This window comes from Numida meleagris, chromosome 13 (assembly GCF_002078875.1).
Source record: "Numida meleagris isolate 19003 breed g44 Domestic line chromosome 13, NumMel1.0, whole genome shotgun sequence".
NCBI lineage: Eukaryota > Metazoa > Chordata > Aves > Galliformes > Numididae > Numida > Numida meleagris.
The window spans coordinates 3,558,327-3,582,256 of NC_034421.1; the positions used below are offsets into that span (position 1 = coordinate 3,558,327).

General features: G+C 53.1%; 1 protein-coding gene across 1 annotated transcript; it reads left to right on the top strand.

The window, feature by feature from the left end:
* On the top strand, window positions 11,338-22,879 carry AMZ1 (archaelysin family metallopeptidase 1). Its single transcript, XM_021411447.1, has 6 exons — window positions 11,338-15,292; window positions 15,912-16,079; window positions 16,455-16,583; window positions 16,859-17,022; window positions 17,301-17,477; window positions 20,950-22,879. Exons 1-6 carry the CDS (start codon window positions 14,989-14,991, stop codon window positions 21,517-21,519), a joined length of 1,512 nt encoding a protein of 503 aa, XP_021267122.1. The 5' UTR covers window positions 11,338-14,988; the 3' UTR covers window positions 21,520-22,879.

The window sequence follows — 23,930 nt, forward strand, 5'->3', positions numbered from 1 at the left end:
CTTGTGTGTTAAGAAACCACCAGAGCCTGCCTACATAAGGGAACATTAAAAAAAATATATGAGAAAAAATGTGAGAGAAGTCCACATCTCTGAGGGCAAGTACTGTGAACAAAGAAGATTACACAGCTCCTTTCAGCTCTTTAGCAGAACAGGGGCAGTGTGAGTGAGCTCTGCTGCCTGATCTGCACACAGGTAGGAAATTCCAAGAATCATTCTCAGCACATTTCAGAAAAGCACTGGAAAAAGGATTTGTCCTCTCCCTGCTCAGACTCACACTGACATAGCAGAGAATAAGTATCTTTGGCTCAGCCTTATGCTAGTAACAGCTTTATAAAAGCTGCCAAAAGAATAGTTGTTAGTTTTCTGTTTTAATACACTGGACATTTAAAATTCAAGGAATAGTCTTTGCTAATGTATACTAACTGTATGAGTGAAGTAAAAAAAGAAAGCCATAAATGTCTGAGGCTGTTGCTTAAGCCTTGGATACGTGATATGTGAGTGCAGGTGAACTCATGCATACCTTAGAGGTTTCTTTTGTCCATCTCGTACAATTTGCTCCACCTTTCAATTCGTACTCATCAAGGCTTTTAACAGCCACCCCACGTTACAGAGGAAGCCAGCTTCACCGCAGTTCTCAGCAATTAACAATGAAAAAATACATCAGCAGCAACACCTCTGTGCTGTGTCATTTCCCTGCAGCACTGTGGTTTTTGTCCTCTGCTGAGAAATAAAGCACCACTACGTGTAACGCAGCCAGACCTCAGCCTGTGCCAGAGCTGCTCCTCCATGCAGGACAGACTGCACATAACCCTGCAGGTCAGCACGCAGAAGCAGAGTGGTCATCCTGCAACCGAGCCGTGTGCCTGTGCAGAACAGGGTGTTCCATTCATTGTCTCTGCCACGCTGAGGGAGCTGTTCTGGTTAAAGAAGACTTCTGTCCGACCACATCCCAGGGCTGGGAAGAAGCCTGTCACACATCTCCCTCTAGAACAAAGCTCCCAATGGGAGTTGCTCCCCAGCTCGTTGTGCACCATGCAGTGGTTACACTGTGTGCAAGGGGGTGTGTGCGGTGCAGGGCAGTGGTTCTGCTGGCCCCGCTTGGGGGTCACTCCCTGGTTGGACCAGGTCAGGTGTACCATAAAACTGGGATCTTCAAGAGTTTGGGCCGTGGTAGGGCTGCTCATCTTCACATCTGTAAGCCATGGTGTACAAACCCCCTGCGTGGGACTGGTCCATGCGATTACAACTCCTGTTATGTGCCAGCGATGAAAGGCAGCAGCTAAAAAAACAACCGACAGCAGTTGCTAAGTGACAGCATCACCGTGTCCATACAGGCTTGGACAGCCACGGGGTGGGCGCCGGGAGCTGCACAGCAATCCCATCCTGTCCTTAGAATTGAGGAAAAAAACCTCTTTTCAGTTCCATCCAATAACCTTAACTGACACATCCAAACCAGTGGCACCAAGCGTGGCACCGCGGTACCTTCACTGTTGCTCACTGCTCCGGCTGCTTTCTCCCCATTGAACGGATGCACAGGAGCACACCACGGCGTGCTGGGCTGAACGGTCTGTTCTGATCAACAGGAAATAATGGCAGCGTTTGCAGCGATGGCTGTTGGAAAAGTCAGCAGCAACAAAAACCCAACAAAAATCTGCCCGCCAGCTTCCCGAGCAAACCCATGGCTACACGTAACACTGAGCCGAGCTGTTATATCTGAAAAAGATGGTAACTGTTTCAGAGCTTCAAACAACGTGCGTCCTCATAAACAAAGCATTTAAATCTTGCTGATAAGTGACACAAAGCGGTGGCCGAGCTGCGGAGCCTGCAGGGCACGATGGGATCACCTGCTCCAGACAGGGCTGGGAGCAAGAAACGAGGAGACCACGAGCACTGCTTTGCCTGGGTGGAGAACTGCTAAACCCCAGAGAGGAGAGACCATTACGAGCATCGTTGGCAGCTTGGTGCCCCCGAGGAAGGTACAGTTTGAAAAGAGGAAAGCATCAACACAAGCAGGCTCTGTACAACCGCTCGCTCACCCCGCACGCTATCGCACGCTGCAGGAGCAGTCCGAGGCTGTGCTGGTGGCACAGACAAAGGGACTGATCCATCAGCGCCCCGTGAACAGCAGGAAGCGACCAGGAAACGTCCCCACCCAGCTGCCATGCAAGGAGAGGATCACAAACACGGCTCAGCCGCCCGAGCGCACACACGCACAGTGCAGACACGAGGGACCACCTCTGCCCACCAGCGCGGAGTGAACCCCACCACTGCAAGCCACCGCTGAACCGAATGATGCCCCTGCCTAGTGGGTTCCCTTCCAGCTCCATCCACACAACCCTCGATTTCCAGTGCTGGGAGGAGCTGCCCTGACACTGCTGCCAGCTCTCACAGCACATGAGCTCACGCCAGCACAATCAGGGCTCAGCCAGACGGATAAAGCCGGCTTGGCTGTTGCCTTTGGTCACTGTCCCCATGTTATCGTACTGAACACTTCTGTTTTGCACGCTCCTCCAAAGGAAGATGTGAACTTGCTCTCTATTTCATCCAGAAATGCACCCAGCTAGCTGTACCTTCTCATAGCTCTTCTCCTTATTCCTTGGATTGCTTCTCCAGAGCCAGGACAACGCACCAAGGCGCTATGAATCAAACAGCACAAAGACAACATCGCAGCGCAGACGAAGGTCTGATCCTCAGCAGCTCTAAATCAGCTCAGAGGTGCAGTCTGGCCGAGCGAGAGGCACGGCCCCAGCATGTGCTGCAGAGCGGCTTCACCCCACTGGTGCTGCAGGTAGGGCATTGTGGAAAGAAGAAGAGAGCCCTCCAGCCTCTCCAGTTCCTGCACTGGGAACTTCTGCCCCGGGGGGATCAGCTTTGCCTTCCTCCTGAGTTTGGGAGCATCTTCCCCACCCTTTGTTTACTGCGATGAGATCAAAGATCCATCTCCATGGAAACGTCTGAGCGCAACGAGTTGCTGCACTACGGCACTGCATCCTGCTCGTGGGCTTTGGCACTGTTTCTTGGAGCAGGAGCTTTCAGATCAGATGTATCAGCATTCGGATCTCTGCAGAAATGGCTTGATCAGTAATAATCAATAACATGAGCAGCGTGAGCACAAGTAGCACGTGCCATGGAGCGGGACAGTACAGCAAGCATAGGGAGTTCAATGCAGATTTGGAGAGACTCTCTCTGAAATGGAGACTACGTGTGAGAGAGCACGGTGTGCCACGGCCAGCAGATGTGCATTTTGTAAAATGTGAGGTTTTCTCTGCGGGAGGGAGCAGCCGTACCTGTCCTTGTGCCTCCATCAGCTCCAGCTGCAGTGTTGATCACAGTGGCTGCCTGGCTGTGCTCGGAGGCACTGTGCCCGCTCCTCTACCACTTCCAGGCCGTTTCCTGCTGCTCCCAAATAGACGAGGGACACCTGTGCTCTTCCATAGCACACACAGCCACCTGCTGCCCGTTGTCCCCACACCTGGAGCTGGGCAGGACTCCCCGCACACATCGAGGCCAGAACCAGGGTGAGCAGAGCGGCTGGAGCCCATCACCACCCACTCAGACAGCGCTGCAGGGAGGGCTGGGCTCACTTCACAGGGATGGCCAGTGGAGCAGCAGCTGCCCAGCAAAGCTTTCGTGAGCTCTGTAATTGGCCTGCTCCCCTGGGACCGGCAATGACTGGAGTCATGGCGCGGTGCTGGGTCACTGCAGCGCTCTCCTGACTGGTAGAGCTGAGCTCCAGGTACTCCGGCACAGTCCCTCCTACACCTGACTCCCAAAAGGTGGAAAATAAAAATTAAAAAGAGATAGGTGTGGCTTATGATATTTTTGTACCTTGCTCAGCTCATCACGTGGGCCTGCAAAGTGCTGATCTGCTGCACCACGGGCAGGAGGGAAACACTCAAAGAGCTGCTGCAGCTGACAGAAGTAGACACGCAGCTCCACGGAAAATCCTCGATTCCACTTTCATGAGGCTGAAGCCAAGGCCAGGACATAAGGAAGAGAAACAGAACTCGCTCATGTCCTGAGAAGGGAGAGCAGCAAACAGCAAAGCGGAGCTGACAGCGCTGACCTGGGGAGCTCCGAGGAGCTCACACCATGTCTCCCTGCTGCGTGCAGCAACGCTGAGCCCCGAGTCACCCATATGCACATGGAATGTTATTTCTGTAATCATATTAAAAAAATTCAGAATAGCAACTGTGCAGAGAGCAGCCCAGCTGCCAGCATTTAGCCTTATCCTAGGGCACAGGCAGAGTGCGCCAGGCATGAATTAATGCCGCATAAGCTGCACCATGCTGAGTTTCATGGCTTAATTATAAAAGAGAAAGCAATAATCAGGGGATCTATAAGGCTAATAAACGTTCTGAGAGCACCGAGTGTGACACAAGAGCCACAGCCAGTGCGGCAGGACATGAATGCATTTAAAAATCACATTAATCACACGCCGTGCGCTAATTTGCAGCTGGCTTCCAGCAACAGCGTTTGGCCTTCAGCCGCCTTCGTGGCATCATTGGGCGCAAGCGGGCCAGCACCAGAGCAACGCCAGCACCCCAGCCATGAGCCAGGACGTGGGGCTGGGTCCTGCAGGACACAGCCCAGCTCCCAGCCCTGCTGCTCCCAGTGCCTCCGCTGTGCTCAGTTCGGTGCTGGCAGTGCCCACTGGGATGGGATGCGCAGCGCGTTCACTCAGCCAAGGGCAGCCAAGGAGAAATCGGGGCGCTGCGATTTGTCCGAACATCTCAGCATCTCCAAATCTTTCTCCTCTCCATCTTGTATCTCACCTCACTGCAGCTTTTTAATTGCACAGCTTGATGCCGGGCTTTGCCTCTCGTTCACAGATTCCCGTGTTTCTATACAGAGCACATTTTTCTCTAGAGTGCAGCGTCTCCATTTAATTTTTGCCCATTGACACTCAATGTCTTTGTCTCTCTCTTAGGAAAAACTCTGGTAAAGCTTAAAATGGAGCCACCACCAAGGAGAACACCTCCACCTGTGCTTTCCCAAATTCCTCTGCACCAAGATGCCCCCAGCCCCTTACCACTGCTGACAGCAGCTGGGTGCTCCATGGGCTGAAATGCTGCAGACCGGGTACCAGCCCCATCTGCACAAGTGAAACCCAAAGTGCTCCCAGACATCCGCTTCTGCCCAATAATTCACTGCATCACTGCAAACTTCTCCTCCCCTTGCCCTCTGCAAAGGGCAGCTCTCTTCACATTTCTCTGCTCAGGTGTTATCATCAGACAAAAGCATACTGAAGTATCTACACTTCTTCTCTTCCTAATAATCCCAAATCATCTTTGTCCTACTTAGCACCTCCTCTGACACCAGGAAGCGAGATGCTATTTCTGCTGCCCTCAATACCTAACCCAGGGAAGGCACAGAGCAGGTCCGGGCTGGGCTTAAAGCCTGGGATGGATTGCTCCGGCACAGCCTCCTTCCACGGGGCTCCCGAACCTCAGACAGGAGTCACAATGCACTGATCCCCAACACCGCCAGCAGCAAACGTAAAACTAAATTTGAAAATATCTGCACCCTCTGTGAAGATACAGGGACCTGAAATCTCTCTTCCTTGTGGCGCCAGGGAGCACGCACATCAACTGCCCACGGGGAGACTTCGAATACGAGGTCAGTGCTGAAAAGGAAAAGTGACTCTGCAAATCAGCAGAGCTTGGGCTAAGAAAAGTTTTCCTGCCATTAGAAGCACAGCAGAACCGAACCAGCTCCCAGCCAGCTCCCGGAGGGACAGCCCCTCCCCTACGGTCTCAAACCTCAAACTCCAGTTAAAAGCCTCAATAAACCCAGGATATAGGTGGTGCCATGACCTAGTAACAGACCTGCAAATAAACGGCTCCCGCTTCGCTTAATCGCTGTTCTCCTTTCCCTCCCTCCCCTCTCCCTCCAGCAGCAGTTGTAGCAGCAGATTGCAATCACTGCTCAGAGCAGGGCTGGGGCTGTTTGTCTCTTCCAGTCTGTGTCACTGGGGGAGCACCAGCTGAGCACTGTTCCTGTCAGCTCCCCGTCCTGCTGATGGAGCTGGGCTGTGCAGGACACAGCGCACAGGGACAGTTCTGTGCACTTGGGGACACCGATGGCCCCGCTCCATCCCCTCCCAGAAGGGGCCTGCTGCCCGCTGCTCCCTTCTCTTCCATCACCCTTCACTGCTGCTGCCCCTCAGTGCTTCACGGGAAAGGCAAAATAACCCCAACACCATCACTGTTTGCCTCCATGAGGTCCATCCCCAGCTGCTGAGGGCAGGACAATGGGTGGGCACGCAGTGCAGGGCACCGGGGCAGTGCCCAGAGCAGCAGCTGGGCACGGGAGGAGCCTGCCCAGGCAGCAGAGCGACACATCACAGCTTCCAGGGACAACACTGAGGGTGAATGGAAGAGACGAGGAATGTTTCTCCCTCGCGTGCCCTCTGATGTAGGCAGAGCCAGAACAGCAGTTTCAGAGGGGAAGCACAAAGCCGCCATGTCCCATCTGACACAGCCCCCAGCCTGCACAAGGAGAACGCCTGCTCTATTGATTCCTCAGCTCCTGCTTCAGACCATCCCACTATCGGAAACACACCGCCACATTTCCAGCCTACAAAGAAGGCAAACCTGTCCCCAGCAGCACTCCCAGCGCAGTAACCCTCAGTCTCCACCACAAACTGCTCAGTCCAGCTTCTCCCTTTCCATCACCATCAATGCACAGCACCCAAAGTCTGTCCCTGACAGAAACCTTCACATCGCTCCTTTTTGCCAAGCAGCACCTTAGGGCCAGGCTCCTATTTTGGTGCATTCCCCGGTTCTCCTGGTGCTCCTGGCAGGACTGTGCCTGCGTTAGGACCAAGCACAAAGGGGCTGCTGGTAATGCAGCCCTCTGCAGGGCTCCCCAAATCTAGGTCAGGGCTTTGTGGTCATGGAACAGAGAGAGAACAAGAGATGAACCCACAGCGCTTTGTCAGGACTGCTACTCATACCCAAACTTTAAGAAAGTTTGCTTGCATGCATTTGTGCTTTGTGGTGGCAGCCCAGACTGATGCTAAAAGCACCCTGCCCTCTTCAAAACTGCTGCAGATTGCAAAGACAGAGAGATAACACCGACTTCTCAACAGCCCAAGCACCAATCCCAGGAGAATGCGTCACACCTGCAGCATTCAGCAGGAGCAGAACCTTCCTTGGTTGCACAAAGCCCGGACGGGGCCACCAGATCACATCTTCAGACAGAGCAGAGCCAGCACCATGAGCCCACCCTGCTGCAGCGCGCCCAGCACCGCGCACCTGCCTGGAGCCCACCTCGCAGAGAAGGCATCTTATCGTGTTTGGAAAACTCCAGCCTATGGAGAGACGTTCACTGTCCTCAGCGATTTGTTCCAGGAGCTCATCAGCTTCGCTCTAAAGAACAAAACCAACACGCTGCTTTCTCATTTCAGCTTGTCTGGCTCTGGCCTGCAGCTGTGGTTTGGTCTCCTCTCCGTGGCTCCTGCAGCACTCAGTACTGACGTTTCCCCCCACGGAGAGATCAGTGTGTGCAGTTTTCTCCCATGCCCAAAGGGCACTGGTGCTGTTCCGGGGGAGTTTCCCTTCTGTTTGTGAGGACAGCAGCCCTGGTCCTGCTTAGCTGTGCTGACTGGTCAGCAGGTGGGTAGCAAAACTGAACTTTAAACACCAAGGTTACGTGCAGCAGGTTTTGTAGGAAAAAATATAAAACTACATTCCTAGAGCACACTGTATGCATATAGTATTGCTGCCTGGTTTAGATCTTGGCTTCCCCCGGGCAGGAGCTGGCTGCTTGGGGTTTGTGTTGCTCTGAACATGCTGGTGGTGTACTACAAACAACGCACAGATACATCATTTCAGTTAATTAATACAAATAAGCACTAATTACAAGCAGCAACCAATTAAAACTGAACAGAGGGCATCTCCCGTGCTTTGGTGAGCGGATGAAGGGTAGGGATGCTGCTGCAAGGCCGTGGGGCCCAGCCCTGCCCCCACGCTGCACTGCAGGGAGGTTCCCACTGAGGCTGCCAGGTGAGGCTGCCACCTCTCCTCTCCTTCTGATTACGATAGCAGCTAATTAAGGCAATTTCTCGCCAGCGATGCTCTCGGTGCCTTGAGAGCAATGCAGAGCCCAGGGGTGGCAGGCTGCTGCGTGCAGTGATCTTCTTGTCCCGGTGCTGGCTTAACCCCGCAGCACTGCGATCTGTTCACCGGTACGGCCGCTGGGGCTCTGCTGGGGGGTTCCTGCTGCACCCTGCAGAGCTGTGCCCGCAGCGCGGGCTGCAAGGAGCACTGCAGCTCCGGAGCCTGGGAAACGTATTCCTAACTTCTGCTTGTGTCACTTAGGGACAAGCCCAGGTTCCTGCTGGGATCTCCCTTTGTCCTTCCATCCAGCGATGGAGAAACACGGGATCAAAGCACTGAAAGGATCAAAACACAAACGCTAGAATACATGAGGAAACAGGGCTGGAGATCCACTCCTCCAATGTAATTAACCTTCCTGAGAACAGATAATATTCCCAAATTAAAGGACAACCTGGGACACAGAAACACATCCACGTCATGTGGGAGAGACGCGCTCCGAGGAGCATCAAGGCAAACGCAGCCACCACTCCCATGGAGCAGATCTCATCAGCCTCCGGTGCAACCACATAACTAGAGCTCTGCTCTCCAGACACCCACTCCAACCTTCGTTTCTTATTAAGAGAGCAGATTAAAGGGCTCTCAGCCCTTGCGGCACCGCCACGCCGCCCAGCCCCGTGCTGCCGGCAGCAGCGCGCTCCCATCGCTCCGCTCTCGCTCCTCTCCCGGCTCCAGCGGGGACCCGGACCCGCCCGCCCCCTCCCACAACCCCATTTACCCTTTTTCCTCCAAAACCATTTGGCGGGGTTCCCCTGCAGCCCGGGGAAGGGGGCAGTCCCCGCGCTGCCTGCCGGTCCCCCCCGGCCCCGCTCCGGCGCTGCCCCCGGCGCTTTCCCCCCGGGGTTCGGGGCGGCTCCCGGCGGCGGCTCGGCGAATCCCGTGGGCTCCCGGCGGAGGGGCCAAGCCCCACTCGTGCCGCTTTCGCTCCCCCTTTTTTTTCCTCCTCCTCCTCCTCCTCCTGCTGCTGCTGCTGCCGCCGCTGCTGCTCAGCTCCGCTCCGCCTCGCCAGCCCCGAGCCGGCTGCCCCGGCCCTGCCGCTCCTCCCCGGCCTCCGCAGCCCCGGCCCGGCGGGCGGTGAGTGTTGGGGGCCCCGAGGAGGTCGGGGGTCTGCGCGGAGCCGGGAGGGTGCGCGGGGTCGTCCTCAGCGGGAGGGAATCGGGACGGCCGGTTCCGGAGGGCGGGGGACCGGGACCCTCCCGTCGGACCCCCACTTCCCCCGCGGGCTGTCCCTGCCTTTGGGGGCATCATTCTCGGCGACCAGCGTTCTGCTTGGGGCAGCCCCTATGCCGGGATGCAGGGGGCTGCGCTAGGGGTATTCCTCCCAAAAAGGGGTGGTGGGGCATCCCCCAGCACCTCCAGGACGTCCTCAGGTCGTCGCACCGGGCTGCCCGGGGTCCTGCTCCGGGCGCTGCCCTTGGAGCATCCTTCCCAGGGGCTTGGGCGCAGCGGCTCAGCTGGGTGCAGCCTGCCCAGCTCCTCGGGGCTTTGGGCATCGGCCCAGAGTTCTGTGGGACCGCTTCCTTTTCCGTATGCCCAGCCCTGCGATCCCTGCCCCGGGCATGAGGCAAGATGCCCCGGATCCAAATCTGCAGGGCCGGGTGGGCCTGGGGGTCCCCAGAGCAGGAGCTGCTCCTGCAGCACTTCCAGAACGCACCTGTTTGCTGAAAAAGCCCCAGCTGCCGAGGGCTCGGGTTCAGACTGCCACGGAGGGGCTGTGGGCGTGGGGCTGCCCTTGGCAGCTACGCTGCTGCGTGGCTCCCTGCAAAAGGAGCATCCCCTGCCTCGTGCTCCCGCTCACAGAGCACTTGGTTTCTTGGGAAAAAGACACAGCATTACAGTGCATTTATACCGCATGATGAACTACTTTTATAATGCCTGCACTCGAGGGAATAGCTAACCGTAGCCATACCTGTTTGGGCATCCATCTGTATGGAAACTCTGCAGCCTCTTTCCTGGCTAACACTGGGGCTGTCTTGCAGAACCCATTTAGTCTGTCTAGACAAGAATGATGAAGAGCAAAGTGCCCGGAGCTGTGAATGATTAGAGCCTGGATATCTCCGCAGCGCTACGTTTGTTGTAGAGTGCTGATAGGCGGTGTGCTCCACTTCTGGGTTGCCTTTGGGTCCTTGGTTATTAAATGCACAGAAAATAACCAGCAGGGCATGCATGTTTGTTGCATGTAAGAGTGAGGGAAGAGGAGCACAGCCATCCCTTCATCACACAGGGGCGTGGGAGAAACACCACAGAGTTTAACCAGAGAAAGTGCAGAGAAAAAAAATCCATGAGCACCAAAACCAATGAGATAGTGGGTGTGAGTGGGAAGTGGGCAGAGGGTGCATACCTTCATCTTCCCTTCTGTAGGGCAGTGCAGATAATTCAGTAGTGTTTGAGCAGCTCTCAGAGATCCTTAAATAGAAAGCACACACAAGAAAGTGGCATCATGTATGAGCAGAGGATAAAATCCTTAGGATAGAAGACAAACTATGGGTAATGCACGTCCTTAATACATATTCATACGAAGCTGAGTGTATTGAAGAGAGCAGGCTTTAACATAAAACAAAATCAAGCGGGAAGTGGATGCGTGAGTGCTCGGAAATACTCTGCAAGCATCTGTCTCCATCTTAGGTGGCTGATGACCTTTACAGTTCTAGTCTTTAATACCACAAACCTTTCTGCCCATGGTTGTCCACCGCCCTGCCCAGCAGCCCATGGGAAGCCACGAGGCTGACTGAGGTGAGGACATTCTTCCAGGACAGAGCCCCGCAGCAATAACCCCCCTGGTTCCAGCAGGTAGAGCATCCTCTCGAGTGAATCCCAGGAGGTTCCACAGCTCCGGGAATGACTCATTTTCAGAGACCACACAAATCATCTGTTTCAGAATCACAAGCATATTCTGGAGATGTTACACATAAATATTATTGGGATATGGCAGCACATGAGGCCAGGAGGTTTTTGTCTGACTGTGGATGGGAGCACGCAGAGATCTGACTCAGTGCTTTGCTGCCATTGATTGAAAAGGGCTCCAGCTCCCCGCGGGCACAAGTATGGGGCAGAATCAGGCCCGGGGTGTATTTCCTCTGCGAGCAGAGCAGATCCATTCTGAGAGCTGCTAAGAATCCTGAAATCCCCCCCCAGCTGCTCCTTTTCAGGTCAGAACCAGGCAGAACAGATCCGTTCTGACCTTGGCAGCTGAGCCTACAGGGTAGGCAAAGCCTGAGGCTGTGCGAGGACTGCATCCAGGTCCTTGAGCAGGAGAGGAACAGCGGGAATGTTCTTTGCAATGGGGTTAAATCCTCACGCACATCCATGTCCTCTCTCTGTCCCATTGCGCTGGACTCACACATTGAGTGTCCAAGAAATACCTTTCTGTGCTGTCAGCAAACACTGATAACATTGCTCTCAGGTCATCTGTGCCACGCTGGGAAGGTGAGAACGCTCAGAGAGTAGCAGCAGCAGATACCAACTGCAGATCTCAGGAAAAGAGCTATGAGAGCAACTAGGGCGTGCTGATAATTAGCTAACGCTTGTTCTGTTTGCTCTGGGCTCTTCATTGCTGTTGGCTGGCTATGAATCTTCTGCTCTATCACTGCCTGTTTACAGTACGGCACCTAACTCGAGCAATTAATCAGTTTTAACAGTCTCTGCTAATGTCCCTCTGACATCCGAGGAGCCCAGTTAAAGGAGTTCATCTCTAAATACTGCACAATAGCCAGGAGGGGAGAACACCATAACGAGCACAGCCTGCAGCGCGTGAGAGAATCTGACAGAAACAGCTTACAAGTTGGCTTAGAAAACAAATAACTTTAAAACGGCCAACCTGTATCCATACGCCTCTTTTCTGGGCCACACAGCACAGGTTCTCTGCACACCAGACCATCTCTGCCTCTCACCCCATCACGAGTGAACTCACGCTGGATGGCATTGCCTTGGCTTTCCAGAATTACGCTGTTGCTGCCAGCCCCCAAGCGTATCTGTCCAAGCAAGCAGTGTCAATATAATAACAGAATAAATGACATAGATGTGCATTTCAAAAAGAATAATTCATAGGTAATTTTCAATTACAGAGAATAATTCATAGGTGCCTGATTTGCAAAGGGAATAATTTACGATGAACCTGAATTGCACATGAAAGCATTTACAGGTTACTGTGACAAAGGGGGTGTATCGGCTGTGACCTGCTCGGGCTGCATTTTTGGGGCATTTCTTGTGCAAACACCCACAATTTTGGAAAAAAGTGAACATTTGCTATTGGCTGTGAGTTGGAATAACAAAATTCAGATTAGAAATAGGGTATTTTTTCCTAATAGAAAAAATAGAGAATGCCATGAGTGGAGACACTCACTTGCAGCAAATTATTGTTATAGTTTTGCTCAAAGGATTTCTTCAAGCGCAACTAGAAGTCAGTGGCCTTTAAGCAAGGAGTTACTTTCTCCTCAGAACTGGCTAGTCAGGTCCTGTGCTTGTCATTGGCCAAGTCATCAAATTAATTGCTGTTTGCTCTGAAGATGTAACATCTCCTTCCTATGTACTGAAATGCATATGGATGCGTTGGTGCTTCCAGTTCTTCATCACTGCCTTGGTGTCTTAAAACCGCAGGAAAAAGAATGCCCATTGCAGCTGAAGTGCCATTCCCTCCTGAAGGACTGCACTGGAGCGTTATAGCAGGCAGCCCCAACTCAGGAGCTAAAAATTACAAAGCCCTTCCACGCCACTTCAGTTAATGAAAGAGTATATCCATCTATTAGACCAAGAACAAACACTATCTTCTACAGTCAGTGTTGCAAGAGAATCTGCTGAAGATGCCCATAATATTTTTCTGAAACACTGATTTCCCGCAGTGAAGTATTCTAGAAATGCTTGTTCAGTAGAAGCAGTGCTGGTGGATTTGGTGAATGCAATGTGTTGCTGCCGTTCTCTTGGAAGCCAAACTGGTGTCCAAGAGGAAGAGGCACGCGCTGCTCCAGGCTGCACAATGCAAATAAATTCCTGCCCTTGACCTTCCCAACCACCAAAGTGTTACCGGGGACATCCTCGGGCATGGTGGGTGCTCACAAAATGCCCATGTTTAGAGCTGGGAGCGTCTCGTGCAGGGTGAATGTCTCCTTTGAGGAAGCCTTAGGAAACAATGTATGCCCCACAGCTTTGGGTACATGCTACAGTTCATGAGAGAGCCTGGGGGAACACACACTGAGAGACAGCACTCATTGTGTTCGATGCTGCACACATCCACTCTTCGCTACTTCCCATTTGGAAAAATCCATTCATTCTCTAAGCAGCTCCTCACACACCCCCACGTACTCACCAGGCAGTGCTGATGAAAGCAGCTCCTGCTTCTCAGAAACCTTTGGCAAGATCACTCCCAACCCAGGCTGAGCACAGAGCTTGGCTTCCTCGGTAGCAGCGGGCAGGCAGGGCTCACACAGCACAGCGATGCTAACACTGCTCATGGTTTGCAGCGTAAGTTCTGAGTATGGTGGGAAAAAGGATGCTTGCATTTAGAGTTTGTGCAGGACGAGTGGAATCTTGACCTTACTCAAGTCCAGGGGAAAACTCCTGCTGACTTCAGTTGGGTCGGAATCTCCCTTCGCCCTCTTCAATTTGCAAGTAAGTCAGAAGCAAAGAGATTTTGGTGACAAAGTGCAAAATAACCACACGTGTACTCTTGTTGCGTGTTGCAGAAGCAACGTGGGCACCTTTGGGGCAACAAGAAGAGGTAGCTGAGAAAGCATCAAAGATTTTATTTCTAGAATTCCATTGGATTAAGGCCCTTGCACTACTTCAGATCCCACTGTGCTCCCGCTGTCAGGCTTTAATGCCAGTGAAATACAAAGCTTGCAAAAATAAAAGCAAACCGCTTACCTGCTCCCTCTCCTCTGAGATACCCCCTTAGCTCCTCAGAAGATCACACAAAACAAGACTTTTCTAAGGACTGCTTACACATACAAGCATCTTCCCAAGGGCTAGATGTAAAGAAACTCAGTTTTAATGGGTTGCCACCTTTCCCTTACGGTGAAACTACCAGGGCCATCTCTGCGTAACATCCGGCTCATGTTGGTACTCTTAGTTAATATTGAATTCATCACTACATCACTGCCCTCAGGGGCAGCTGACCAGTGAGCTACTTCAATTACAGACATAACTGGTTCCTCCTAAAAAGATTGTACCTCCTTTCTTCCGTGTCCCCCTCTCATTGCATAGTGCTGTTACAACGATGATGGTTGGCAGCTGATACACGCATTTATCCACCCAGAAAGCTTGTCTGGTTTCTTTCAAGCTAGTATTAACTTGCCTGATAGAAAATAACACCTCTTCCTAGAAAGCCCGTGCTTTGTTGCGTATCTACCTGCGTGTTTTCATTCTGCTGTATGCAGGTGGAGCACTCACCCGTACCAAGCAGCTTTTCCCAAAGCACAGCTGCTAAATACTCGGGTTCTATTTGGCACATCTGCTCTGCTTTCCTACCATGGACAGGAGCACTGCCTTTCAACACCGCGCAAGGGCTAGTCCAGCTAGAGGCACAACATGCGGCTTTAGGAAGGAGCATAAAGAAATAAATAGATAAACCCAACCATCTGATTTAATCCAGACCTCCGGTAGCAACACTGGGGCTGTGCATTCTTGAGCACCACCTACTGGTACGCTGTCCATAAACCAGTGATGCTCACGAAGGTGCAGAGCGTCCCGTAACGGCTGCTCTCTCACACTCATTTCAGGCAGCTGGTGGGCGCTGAGCACAACCTCGAGCTCCCAGTCAGACCCCACAGCCGGGAGCCCTGGGCAGCCTGCTCTGAGAGCCGAGCTCGGGTGCTGCCAGGTCCTCGACAGCTGCACCCTGCGGGCAGAGCCCCGGCCCGTGGGCCTCACCGCAATGCTGCAGTGCAAACACGCGCAGGAGTTCAGCTTCGGGCCCCGGGCTCTGAAGGACGCGCTGATCTCCACCAACCCGGCCCTGCAGGAGCTCTACGCCAAGGCTTTCTCCAGGGCAGAGAAGCTGTTCCTTTCCGAAGCCTACAACCCGCAGAGGACGCTCTTCTGCACGCTGCTCATCCGGACAGCTTTCGACTGGCTCCTCAGCCACCCCGATGCCCCCGAGGACTTTGAAACCTTCTACCACGCCATGCTGAGGAGAAAGCAGAGCTTCTGCAGAAAGCACATCTACCTGCAGCCTATAGGTAAGGCCTACGCACCGAGCCGCCCGGAAAGGCACAGGAGGGGGGGGGGGGGGGGGGACCCAACTCTGCTGCCATCCTTCCTCTCTTCCAAGGAGGCAAGAAATGTTTTGTACAAGGAAAGCTATGTCCATAACGGCAAAGGTTCTGCTGCATCCGCAATCCAGAGTCACAAGTCGCAATGACAGCCACCAGTATAACTCCCCAGTAAATATCATGGGTGCCCTTGGGTGATTTGATTTGAATATGTATACATACATATATATACACATCTGTATGCATGTATATGTAAAACTATGCTGGATAACGCAGCATTTTGGGAGCTCTATCCATACCAATTCACGAGCAACAAGCAGCCCCCCGGCCCCACCCAGGTTAACCTTCCTGCACCGCTCATCTCAATGACAGCCTTCCTGCTCTGGGATGAGACCCCCGCTCCCTCAGGGTGACCCTCTGACAGAGCCTCCTCTTCTCCATGCCTATAAAACCATCCAGGGACAACTGCTCCATCCCGGAGTCTGCAATTAACTTCAAACCATGCCAGCCTGCCTCGTGGCCAGCCCCACAGAGCCCCTGGTTCACTCTGGCCTTGGGGGCACTGACACCACATCTTTCTCCCCAGACCTGACCGAAGGGCCCACGGGGCCCTCGCTGCTGGATTCCCTTCAGAGCTGCGTGGAGTCCTTCTTCCTGGGGCTCCGTGTGAAGTGCCTTCCCTCCATCCCCATCTCGTCCATTCACTGCTGCTACCGCCACAGCCAGGACACGGACAGAGTGCAGCTGCACGCAGGTGAGGGTCCACGAGCACGGTGGCACAAAATGCCCGACGTTGCCCTTCATCAGGGAGGGAAAAGGGAGAAATCCTGTTCCTGTGGAAAACCCAGAACTCTGAATGAAAAGCAAAGTGACTTTCATCACGTTTTCCTCTGCTGTTCATATTTTTCTGCACTGTTCTGTTCAGATCCTGCACTGTTGGTCTCACGCGGGCTGAGCTCTCCCACCTCTCAGGAGCCAAAGTAAATCCATGGTCTGGGCAGTGCAGGGGAGAGTTCTGCAACCCTTCATGTTTGGGTATCTGTTCCCTTTGGTTAGCAGGAGGAGCTGTGGCTCTTGCATGCTTTCCAAGGATGCTTCAATTTAACGGGTATCTCTTGCGTTTGCCCAGATGGGATCCTGAACTTCCTGAAGAACAACAAGCCCATGGATGCTCTGTGCGTCCTCGGGCTCACTCTGCTGGACCTGTACCCATGTGAGACCTGGAGCTTCACGTTCAGCAAATTCCTGCCAGGACAAGGTGGGACTGGTGTCCAATGATGTCCCAGCACAGGGCTTGGATAAGGCAGCACTGCACAGATCTTAATTTTTTCTCACTGCCTGCTGGGAGGAGCTGGGTTTTTCCAATTTAAAATTAAGGGACTCAGGGCTAGTGATCCAGGGATGCTATTTTAGGCAAAGGGAGCCAGGGTGCTGCAAACCTCGGAAGCGTGACTTATTACACCAGTACAGGTGTGCTGAACTGGGGAAAAGCCACAAGCACTCACCCTAACTTCTGTGCACCTCTCCTTACAGAGGTGGGAGTCTGCAGCTTCGCCAGATTTTCCGGGGATTTCCCCCAGGCCAGCGGTAGCAGCTTGAACCCACTCACGCAGAAAGAACAGTTAAGTGAAGTCAGCAAGGAGAGCCGAGAGCGGACCTTGCCGCTCAGCGCCCAAGAGATGGTGCAGTGCTGTAAGGTAGGACCGGCGGTCTCCTGCACTCCCCGTTTCTTGCAGTCTTGCTCAGTACCTCAGGCCTGAGCATAATCTGCCTCTCAGCTCAGAGACTGCTCGTGCATGTATGCAGTCCCAAGCAATTTGCCTCTTGGTGCACTATGTAGGCACCTCTCTACTTCCTATGCCACTGGAGCAAACTGTGGTATTGACTGCATGGAGAGGCAACAGGACTCGCCCTAGGCGTAAAACCAGGACACACAGCAATGCTGAGACAGTGCTGATTTTTGTTCTCCCAACAGGTGACCTGTCACGAGATCTGCCACCTGATGGGCCTGGGGACGTGCCGCTGGCTGCAGTGCATCATGCAGGGCGCACTGAGCCTGGATGAAGCCCTGCTGCGGCCCCTGGAGCCCTGCCCCATCTGCCTGCGCAAGCTGCAGCACGTCGTGGGCTTCAAGCTTGTGGAGCGCTACAGGGTGAGAGACGGAGCCACCAGCCCTTCCTGCAGCCAGGGGACTGCCCCCCCAACCCCAAATCCCAGCACTAAACTTCCTCAGTGCAAGTCCCTATGAGAGCAGGTGATGCCTCAGACACGAGGTGTGCTGTGCACATGGTCAGTGACCAGCCCTCTGTGCAAGCCCTAGAGCTTCTGGCCAGCGACAAAGGCAGCGCAACTGTTCTACCGCGTTTTGCTACTCCCAAAATCAGGGTGGGCAGAGGTGAAGCCAGAGCAAGTTGTGGCCACAGAAGCAGCAATGCCCAGGTCTGCATCCTTTCTCATGTGCCAGCATGGTTTTCTCAGGGGCTGCTGACATCCCAGAGGAAATACTAGTGGGGAACTTTGCTGTAGTTCCTCAGCTTAACAATATGAGAATGGATCCTCACTGACTACTCCCTAATGAACGGAGGATCCTCGGTCCTTCTCTCCCACCTACAGAACTGCTGATGCCACATACAGACGCCGTCAGGAGCAGTGCTAACCCTCCCGTAGATCCAGAATGGGTTTTTCTGCCTCCAATGGCTAAAAAGCAAGGCTCAGTAGCCAAGCAGCAAGGAGGGTATAAATAATCTCACTGTTCTCACTCTGCATCCTACCTTCTCCTTAGTTATTATTTCTGTCTGGCAAACATCATGTTCAGAGACAGGATTTTCCACGGCTGCCTGCTTTAAAGGCTCTGGGTTATATCTGTAACGAGCTGCATGCAGAATGAGAATGGGGACAGCTCTACTTCATTCAGCTTTGAATCAGACACGCAGAACCACGGCAGAGCACGTGGGGAAAATATGCGTGTGTGTGGTTTTGCTGCTTGCCTCGTGGTGCGAGAGCTGCCTGCAGGCAGCTGGTGCCTGCTTCTGCCTGACAGGTGCCCAAATCGTCCAGAGCACCAGGGGAACTGCCTGCTTTATTTCAACGCCTGACCTGCCAGCATCCAGCTCTTGCCTTTCAGAGGTGCTGTCTGCACTGAGCTCTTCTAGAAATGCTTTTCCTTTACACCTGCAGCAAATCCTGTATTTGGCTTAACGTCCCCCAGCAGCAGTGAGCTCTAACTTGCAGAAAGCCCTCACTTGCCAAAGCTCACATCTGCTTTCTTGACAGTGACAGCTCTGCTAGACACAGCACAAGCCTGCGTGAGGCGGCGATGATCTCTGTCAGAGGCTTTGCTATTCACTGACAGAGGAGATAGCTATGCCAGAGATTAATTCAGTAGTTAAACAACTGTGAATAGAGCAGAGAATGTTTGAAGACGATACCAAATCCAAAATCCAAGTTACTTGCAAAGTGTGATTTGGGAAGCTGTGGCTAGCCAAGCACAAGCCTGGAGTCACACCTCCCCGCGGAGAACGAACAAGAACTAGCACCTGCCAGAGCAGAGGCACAGCAAATACGGGACATGGCAGACACAGAGCAGCTGCTCCCCAGGAGCAGGTAATGCTGCTGACATCTGTGACTGAGAGGAGATGATGGGCAGAAGAGCACGTGGGACAGGAAACCAGCCCTTACGTAGGAGGGTGAGCCCTTCCATCTACACATCTGAGCTACGCTCAGAAGCATACTCCATTTTGTCAGCTCAGCTGCTTGCTCCAGGATGAGCTGTCTTGAAAACTGGAAGCCAACCAATTGTCACTGCGTCTCCCCACCAGAGCCAGCATTTCCACCTGCTGCTTCGGCAGCATCCCAGGCTGTTCTGCACATAGTGCCTATACCAATCTGCACTGTTTGCAATGGTCACACTGAAACAAACAAACAAAAAAACGACAAACTACAAAACAACCAGCAATGCTCAAGCTGCCCTGAGAGTTTGGATCAGCAGGACAGGACAGCTGCATCCTCAGCATGGTGTTAATGAGCTTGGCAAGCTCACTCACTGGGGCACAAGAGCTGTTTTACCTGCCTGCAGGTCAGCTAAGCTGTAAAGTTCTCTCTCTCCACTTATATGTGAGAACTCAAAAAGAAGCTGCAGCCCTATGAACCCTTCATGTCTTGGAATCAATAAGCCACCACAGGACAAGCGACAGGAAAGATTTTTGGATTTTGGCAGTGAACTCGAGTCAATTATCCCCTCCTTCTCCTTTAAACCATCCAAACGTACTGTGGTAATTTCTTTGGGAATCATGCTAAGCAGCAGTTGTGATTCTCTCTCAGGCTTCCAGTCTTGGGAATTTGAGAAAGCATTATAAAACCACAGACTGTTTGCAGCTTCCCAACAGCTCTGCTGTCCCCTTCCCTGGCTGCCTCCTGCTGCAGCTTCTGGTGCCTTTGTTCTCCACACCCAGAAGGAAGGGCTCTTGGAGGTGGGATGAGGCAGGAGAAGAGTTGTCCCTTCACATTTTTCCTTGCCCCAGAGGGAGGGGGCAGGGCAGACCAACTCAGCTGAAAGAGTCCATTTTCCTCTTGTATGAAATTCTTCCCCGAGGCTCCATGCACAGACTGCAACGAAACAGGGCCGATTTCTCCCACCCACTCAATTTGAGCTCTTTATCTTCTCTGTCATTTGCCTGAAGAGAGAGCGACAGAGAAGGAGAGGGGGGCAGGGAGCAGGGGATGCTGTGGTGCTCCGGCAGAGGACGGCTCTGTAGGGCTTGACATTTTGTGCCCACTCCTCGAGCACGACAGCACCAGGCTCACCAGTGTCCACGCGGACCCAGTACAGTGCCAGGTGCGCTGGGGCCACAGCTGGAGTTAACGCTCTGTAGCTGTCACCTCTGCCTTTTCCAAAGCAAGTGCAGTGCTTCGTTTAAGTATCAGCCAGGAGCTGCAGAGTAAAGATGGAGAAATAGGCCACAAAACTGAAAAACGCACTGAAAATGCCAACACATGCCAACAAGGCAGACAGGGAAATCACCTTTCATCCAGCGATGACTGGAGCAGTGATTCATTCCCCGAAGCGTAAGTGTGCCAGGAGCAAGCCGCTATAGCTTTTAATATTTAAAAAGGAAATTGTCTCAGACATTTTCCTTTCATTAATTCTTTCCTGGAGCCCAGCCTTCCAACTTGTGCATTTCAACTCGAGAGGAGAAGAGCTATTCTTAGGAGCACAGGGCACATTACTACAGGAGTTAACAGCACAGTGAAACAAAATTCTTTCACACTATCTCAGGAGCTTTCACAGGGACACAGCTTCCTCCAGCAAGGCCCTGGTTTGGCTCTAGCAGAGACCACATGCACACACAGGAGTTAATTTGTTCCATTTTCCTCTTACTATCTTCAGTAATAGGACAGATTTAGCCCATGTTTAACAGGGAGCAGCACTCCCAAGGACACTGACCAGAAAAATAAGAGAGAGCCCCTGCTGTGTAAAGGAACAAGCTGCCTGAACTCACATTCTCCCAGCCACAGCAGCTCAAGCTGAGCTACCTGAGATGCTTGGGCTTACCTGAAAACGCTGGGTGAGGTGCACCCATTTCCTCCCATTCTCTAAAACGAAACCTTTTCCCTTCTCTTTGCAGAAGCTCTACGCTTGGACACAGACCGTGCTGTCCACGTGGCCAAGGCAAGAGCCAGCAGACCTGTCAGCCTCGGAGGACATCCTTCCACTGAGCTCGGACTCGGGGATGTGCTGTGAGAACGACTCCGAGGCCGTGACCTCCTTGTCAGAGCCGCTGACCCCGGACGTGTGCAGCCAGGCTCTCTCCATCGGCCAGGAGCTGGAGCAGGACGAGCGCTCGTGCTCGCCGGCAGAGGAGCAGAGCCAGCCCCAGCCGGCCGGGCCCAGCCAGCCCACAGATGTCATTAAAGATTACGAGCTGTGGCTGGAGACGTGCATCGCTGCCCTGGAGAGGAACGTCTCTGAGGAGGAGCTGGCTCGAGTGGACAGGGCCGTGGATGCTCTGGCCAGGTGGGACATGTTCACGGGACAGCTGCCCGCTATGAAGAAGGATCTGCCCTTTGTTAGGGACAACACCGGGCTACGGAAAGTTCTCGGAGACAAATTTTCCTCTTTGCGGAGGAAACTGAGTTCCAGAAAACTGGCCAAAGGGGAATCATCCCCTCATCGCTGGCGCTGGGAGGACAACTAGCAAGCGCCTGCCTTCGGGTGGGCCAGCTTTGCTGCCAGAGGCTTGGCTGCATTGCTGCCCTGCCTCCGACCTCTCACCACGAGTTGTTGCTGTCAGAGAGAAGCAGGAACTCCCCCAAGAATAAAAGGTGTTTTTTTTTTTTTTTCTTCTGATTGCGAGCATGTTTTTAGGGGATCAGTTCTTTGCTAAGGGTTTTTCTGTGCTGGTTGAAGTTACAGCGTGACTGCACGCTGCCATCAACTCCTACGTAGGCGACTTCATTTCCATGCTGCATTTCATTTGCTCTGAAGTCAGCTGGGAAGAGGTCTCTGCTAAACACCAAACAAGTTCGCACAGAAGCTTGGGCCATCTGAACAAACAGATGCAAATTAAACCGGCGCAGCTCTCTTCCATACACAGAGCTCTCCCCTACTTAGCATTTCTGACTGAAGCACAGCTATTATTCCTCCTGCTCCAAAACACTCATCTCTATTCCGGTCGCTGCTCTGTCAGCTGGAGGCTGAGCATGGGAGCACAACTGAGGCCAAAACCGGGGGTCCGAGCAGGGGGAGGCGGGGGTGGAGGGGCACAGAGGGGGTGAGCAGTGGTAACATTGCTCTTTATGGCAGCTCCTCCGCCCTAAAGAGCAGTGTTTGTGTGGCTGCTGTCTGCTGGCACTCAGGGGGATCTCCAGAGCTGCTGCACTTCAAAGCCAGGCTTGGAGCCATGAGCTCACGCTACTCACATCCTCTGCGGATTGGTACAGGAGAGAAAAAAAATTGGCAAAAGAAAAGATTTCACGCACACATGGATTACTAACTGTAACAGGGGGAATTACACATGCATTCCTCTCCCTGCTTTAGGAAGGCAAAACCTCAGCCCTCGTGCTCTTCTCCGCTCTGTAAGCACTCACTGACGAGGAACAGGAGCTGTGCTGGGCCTGGGAGCTGCCTCCCACACAGGGCACACTGTGTACAGATACAGGTACATATGGATGGGGCTCTGCAGCACCAGGGCTGCCACGCTCCACAACCAGCACGCCAGCGAGCCTGGCCCTCGCCATCCCCGGTTCACTGATAACGCTCCCAGACACAATGCTTCAGCCTTCTCCCTGCTGAACATATCTGTGAATTAACCACAGAGGACAGAAAGCAGGCAGGGCCTGTCCGGCCGGGGGACAGCGAGGGCATTTCTATCAGAGGAGCGAAGAGTTGGGGCTCTCTGGAGTGCCCGCCCTGCACGCGGTGTGAGGACGGCCTGGAACCCCACCATGTGGTTTTGGGGTGGGCAGGGCTGGCTCCGGGCTCCCCGCCCAGCAGCAGAAAGCCCCCAGCAAACCCTACCGGAATTACAACTCCAGGCACTGCCCTGTGCTTACTCATGTGCTGCTGTAACAGATTTTCTATTTTAAGCTTGAGATTTTTTTTTTTTTTTTGCTTTCAGCCTTGTTTGCTCTTACTTGATTCCATAGGAATCGTTAGGCTGGACTCTAGAACTTTCCCCAAAGATACCACAAACACAGAATGACAACTCTGCCCGAGGGAGGGAGGCGGCCTGCTGTCATAACCCAGTCCAAAGACAGCCCAGAAGAGGGGTGGCACAAACAACAGGAACTGCAGGCAGCAGCCAGAGATGGGAACCTCCCTCTGCAAAGGCTTTGGTTTGCAGGCTGACACACACGCTGTTGTGAAAGCACAAACCTGCTGAAGAAATGCTGCTCGCTAATAAGGTATTTCTGATGCTGTCAGTGACAGAACCAGCACTTACCAGCTCAGCTTGTCCAGAAGCAAGGAGTAGACAAGCACAGCAGCTCAGCACTCCATCCACTCCAGAGGAGCTCAGCAGGGCCCACAGGTGAGATCAGCTCTGTGGTTATGGGCAGGGGCTGCTGGGAGCCCAGGGCTTTCCAAATCAGCAAGGTGAGGCTCCCAGGTGTGCTCACAAGCACATGTTGTTAGTCTGCAGTTCAGCTGCCCTCGTTTTCAGAGATACTGTGCACTGCTAACACACCATCACCTGAAAGTGCTCAGGGAAAAAAGGCAACCATTCCCAAAGCCCCCAGTGTAGCCAAGGACACAACATTCTGAATGCTTAGTTAAAGAAGGGCAACGTGTTCTGTGAAGTGCTTCAAACTGCGCAGTTGCCAACGTAATTGATTGGGCATTAACAGTTCACACAAGAAACAACTGAGAATTGCCACAAAAATCTGCCAGATGCGACCTTTCAGAGAGCAAGCAATGAAAGGTTACGGCATTCCTAAGAACTGGGGCTCAATTCTGGCAGAACGAGCCGGTGCCATGATGGCAGTGCTGCAAGACGCAGATGCTGAAGGCTCTTCAAAAGGTCAACAGTTCTGCACTGTGGTTCAAAGATACTCCAGCACATAGTAAGCAAGTCCAAGAGGGGCCTGGCACTGCCAAAGAATTAAGTGC

Bases quoted from the DNA above. Each gene is read 5' to 3' on its own strand.
- AMZ1 (XM_021411447.1), top strand. From the start codon at position 14,989: ATGCTGCAGTGCAAACACGCGCAGGAGTTCAGCTTCGGGCCCCGGGCT. The intron at 15,293-15,911 runs GTAAGGCCTACG...CTTTCTCCCCAG, and splicing joins CATCTACCTGCAGCCTATAG to ACCTGACCGAAGGGCCCACG. The intron at 16,080-16,454 runs GTGAGGGTCCAC...GCGTTTGCCCAG, and splicing joins CAGAGTGCAGCTGCACGCAG to ATGGGATCCTGAACTTCCTG.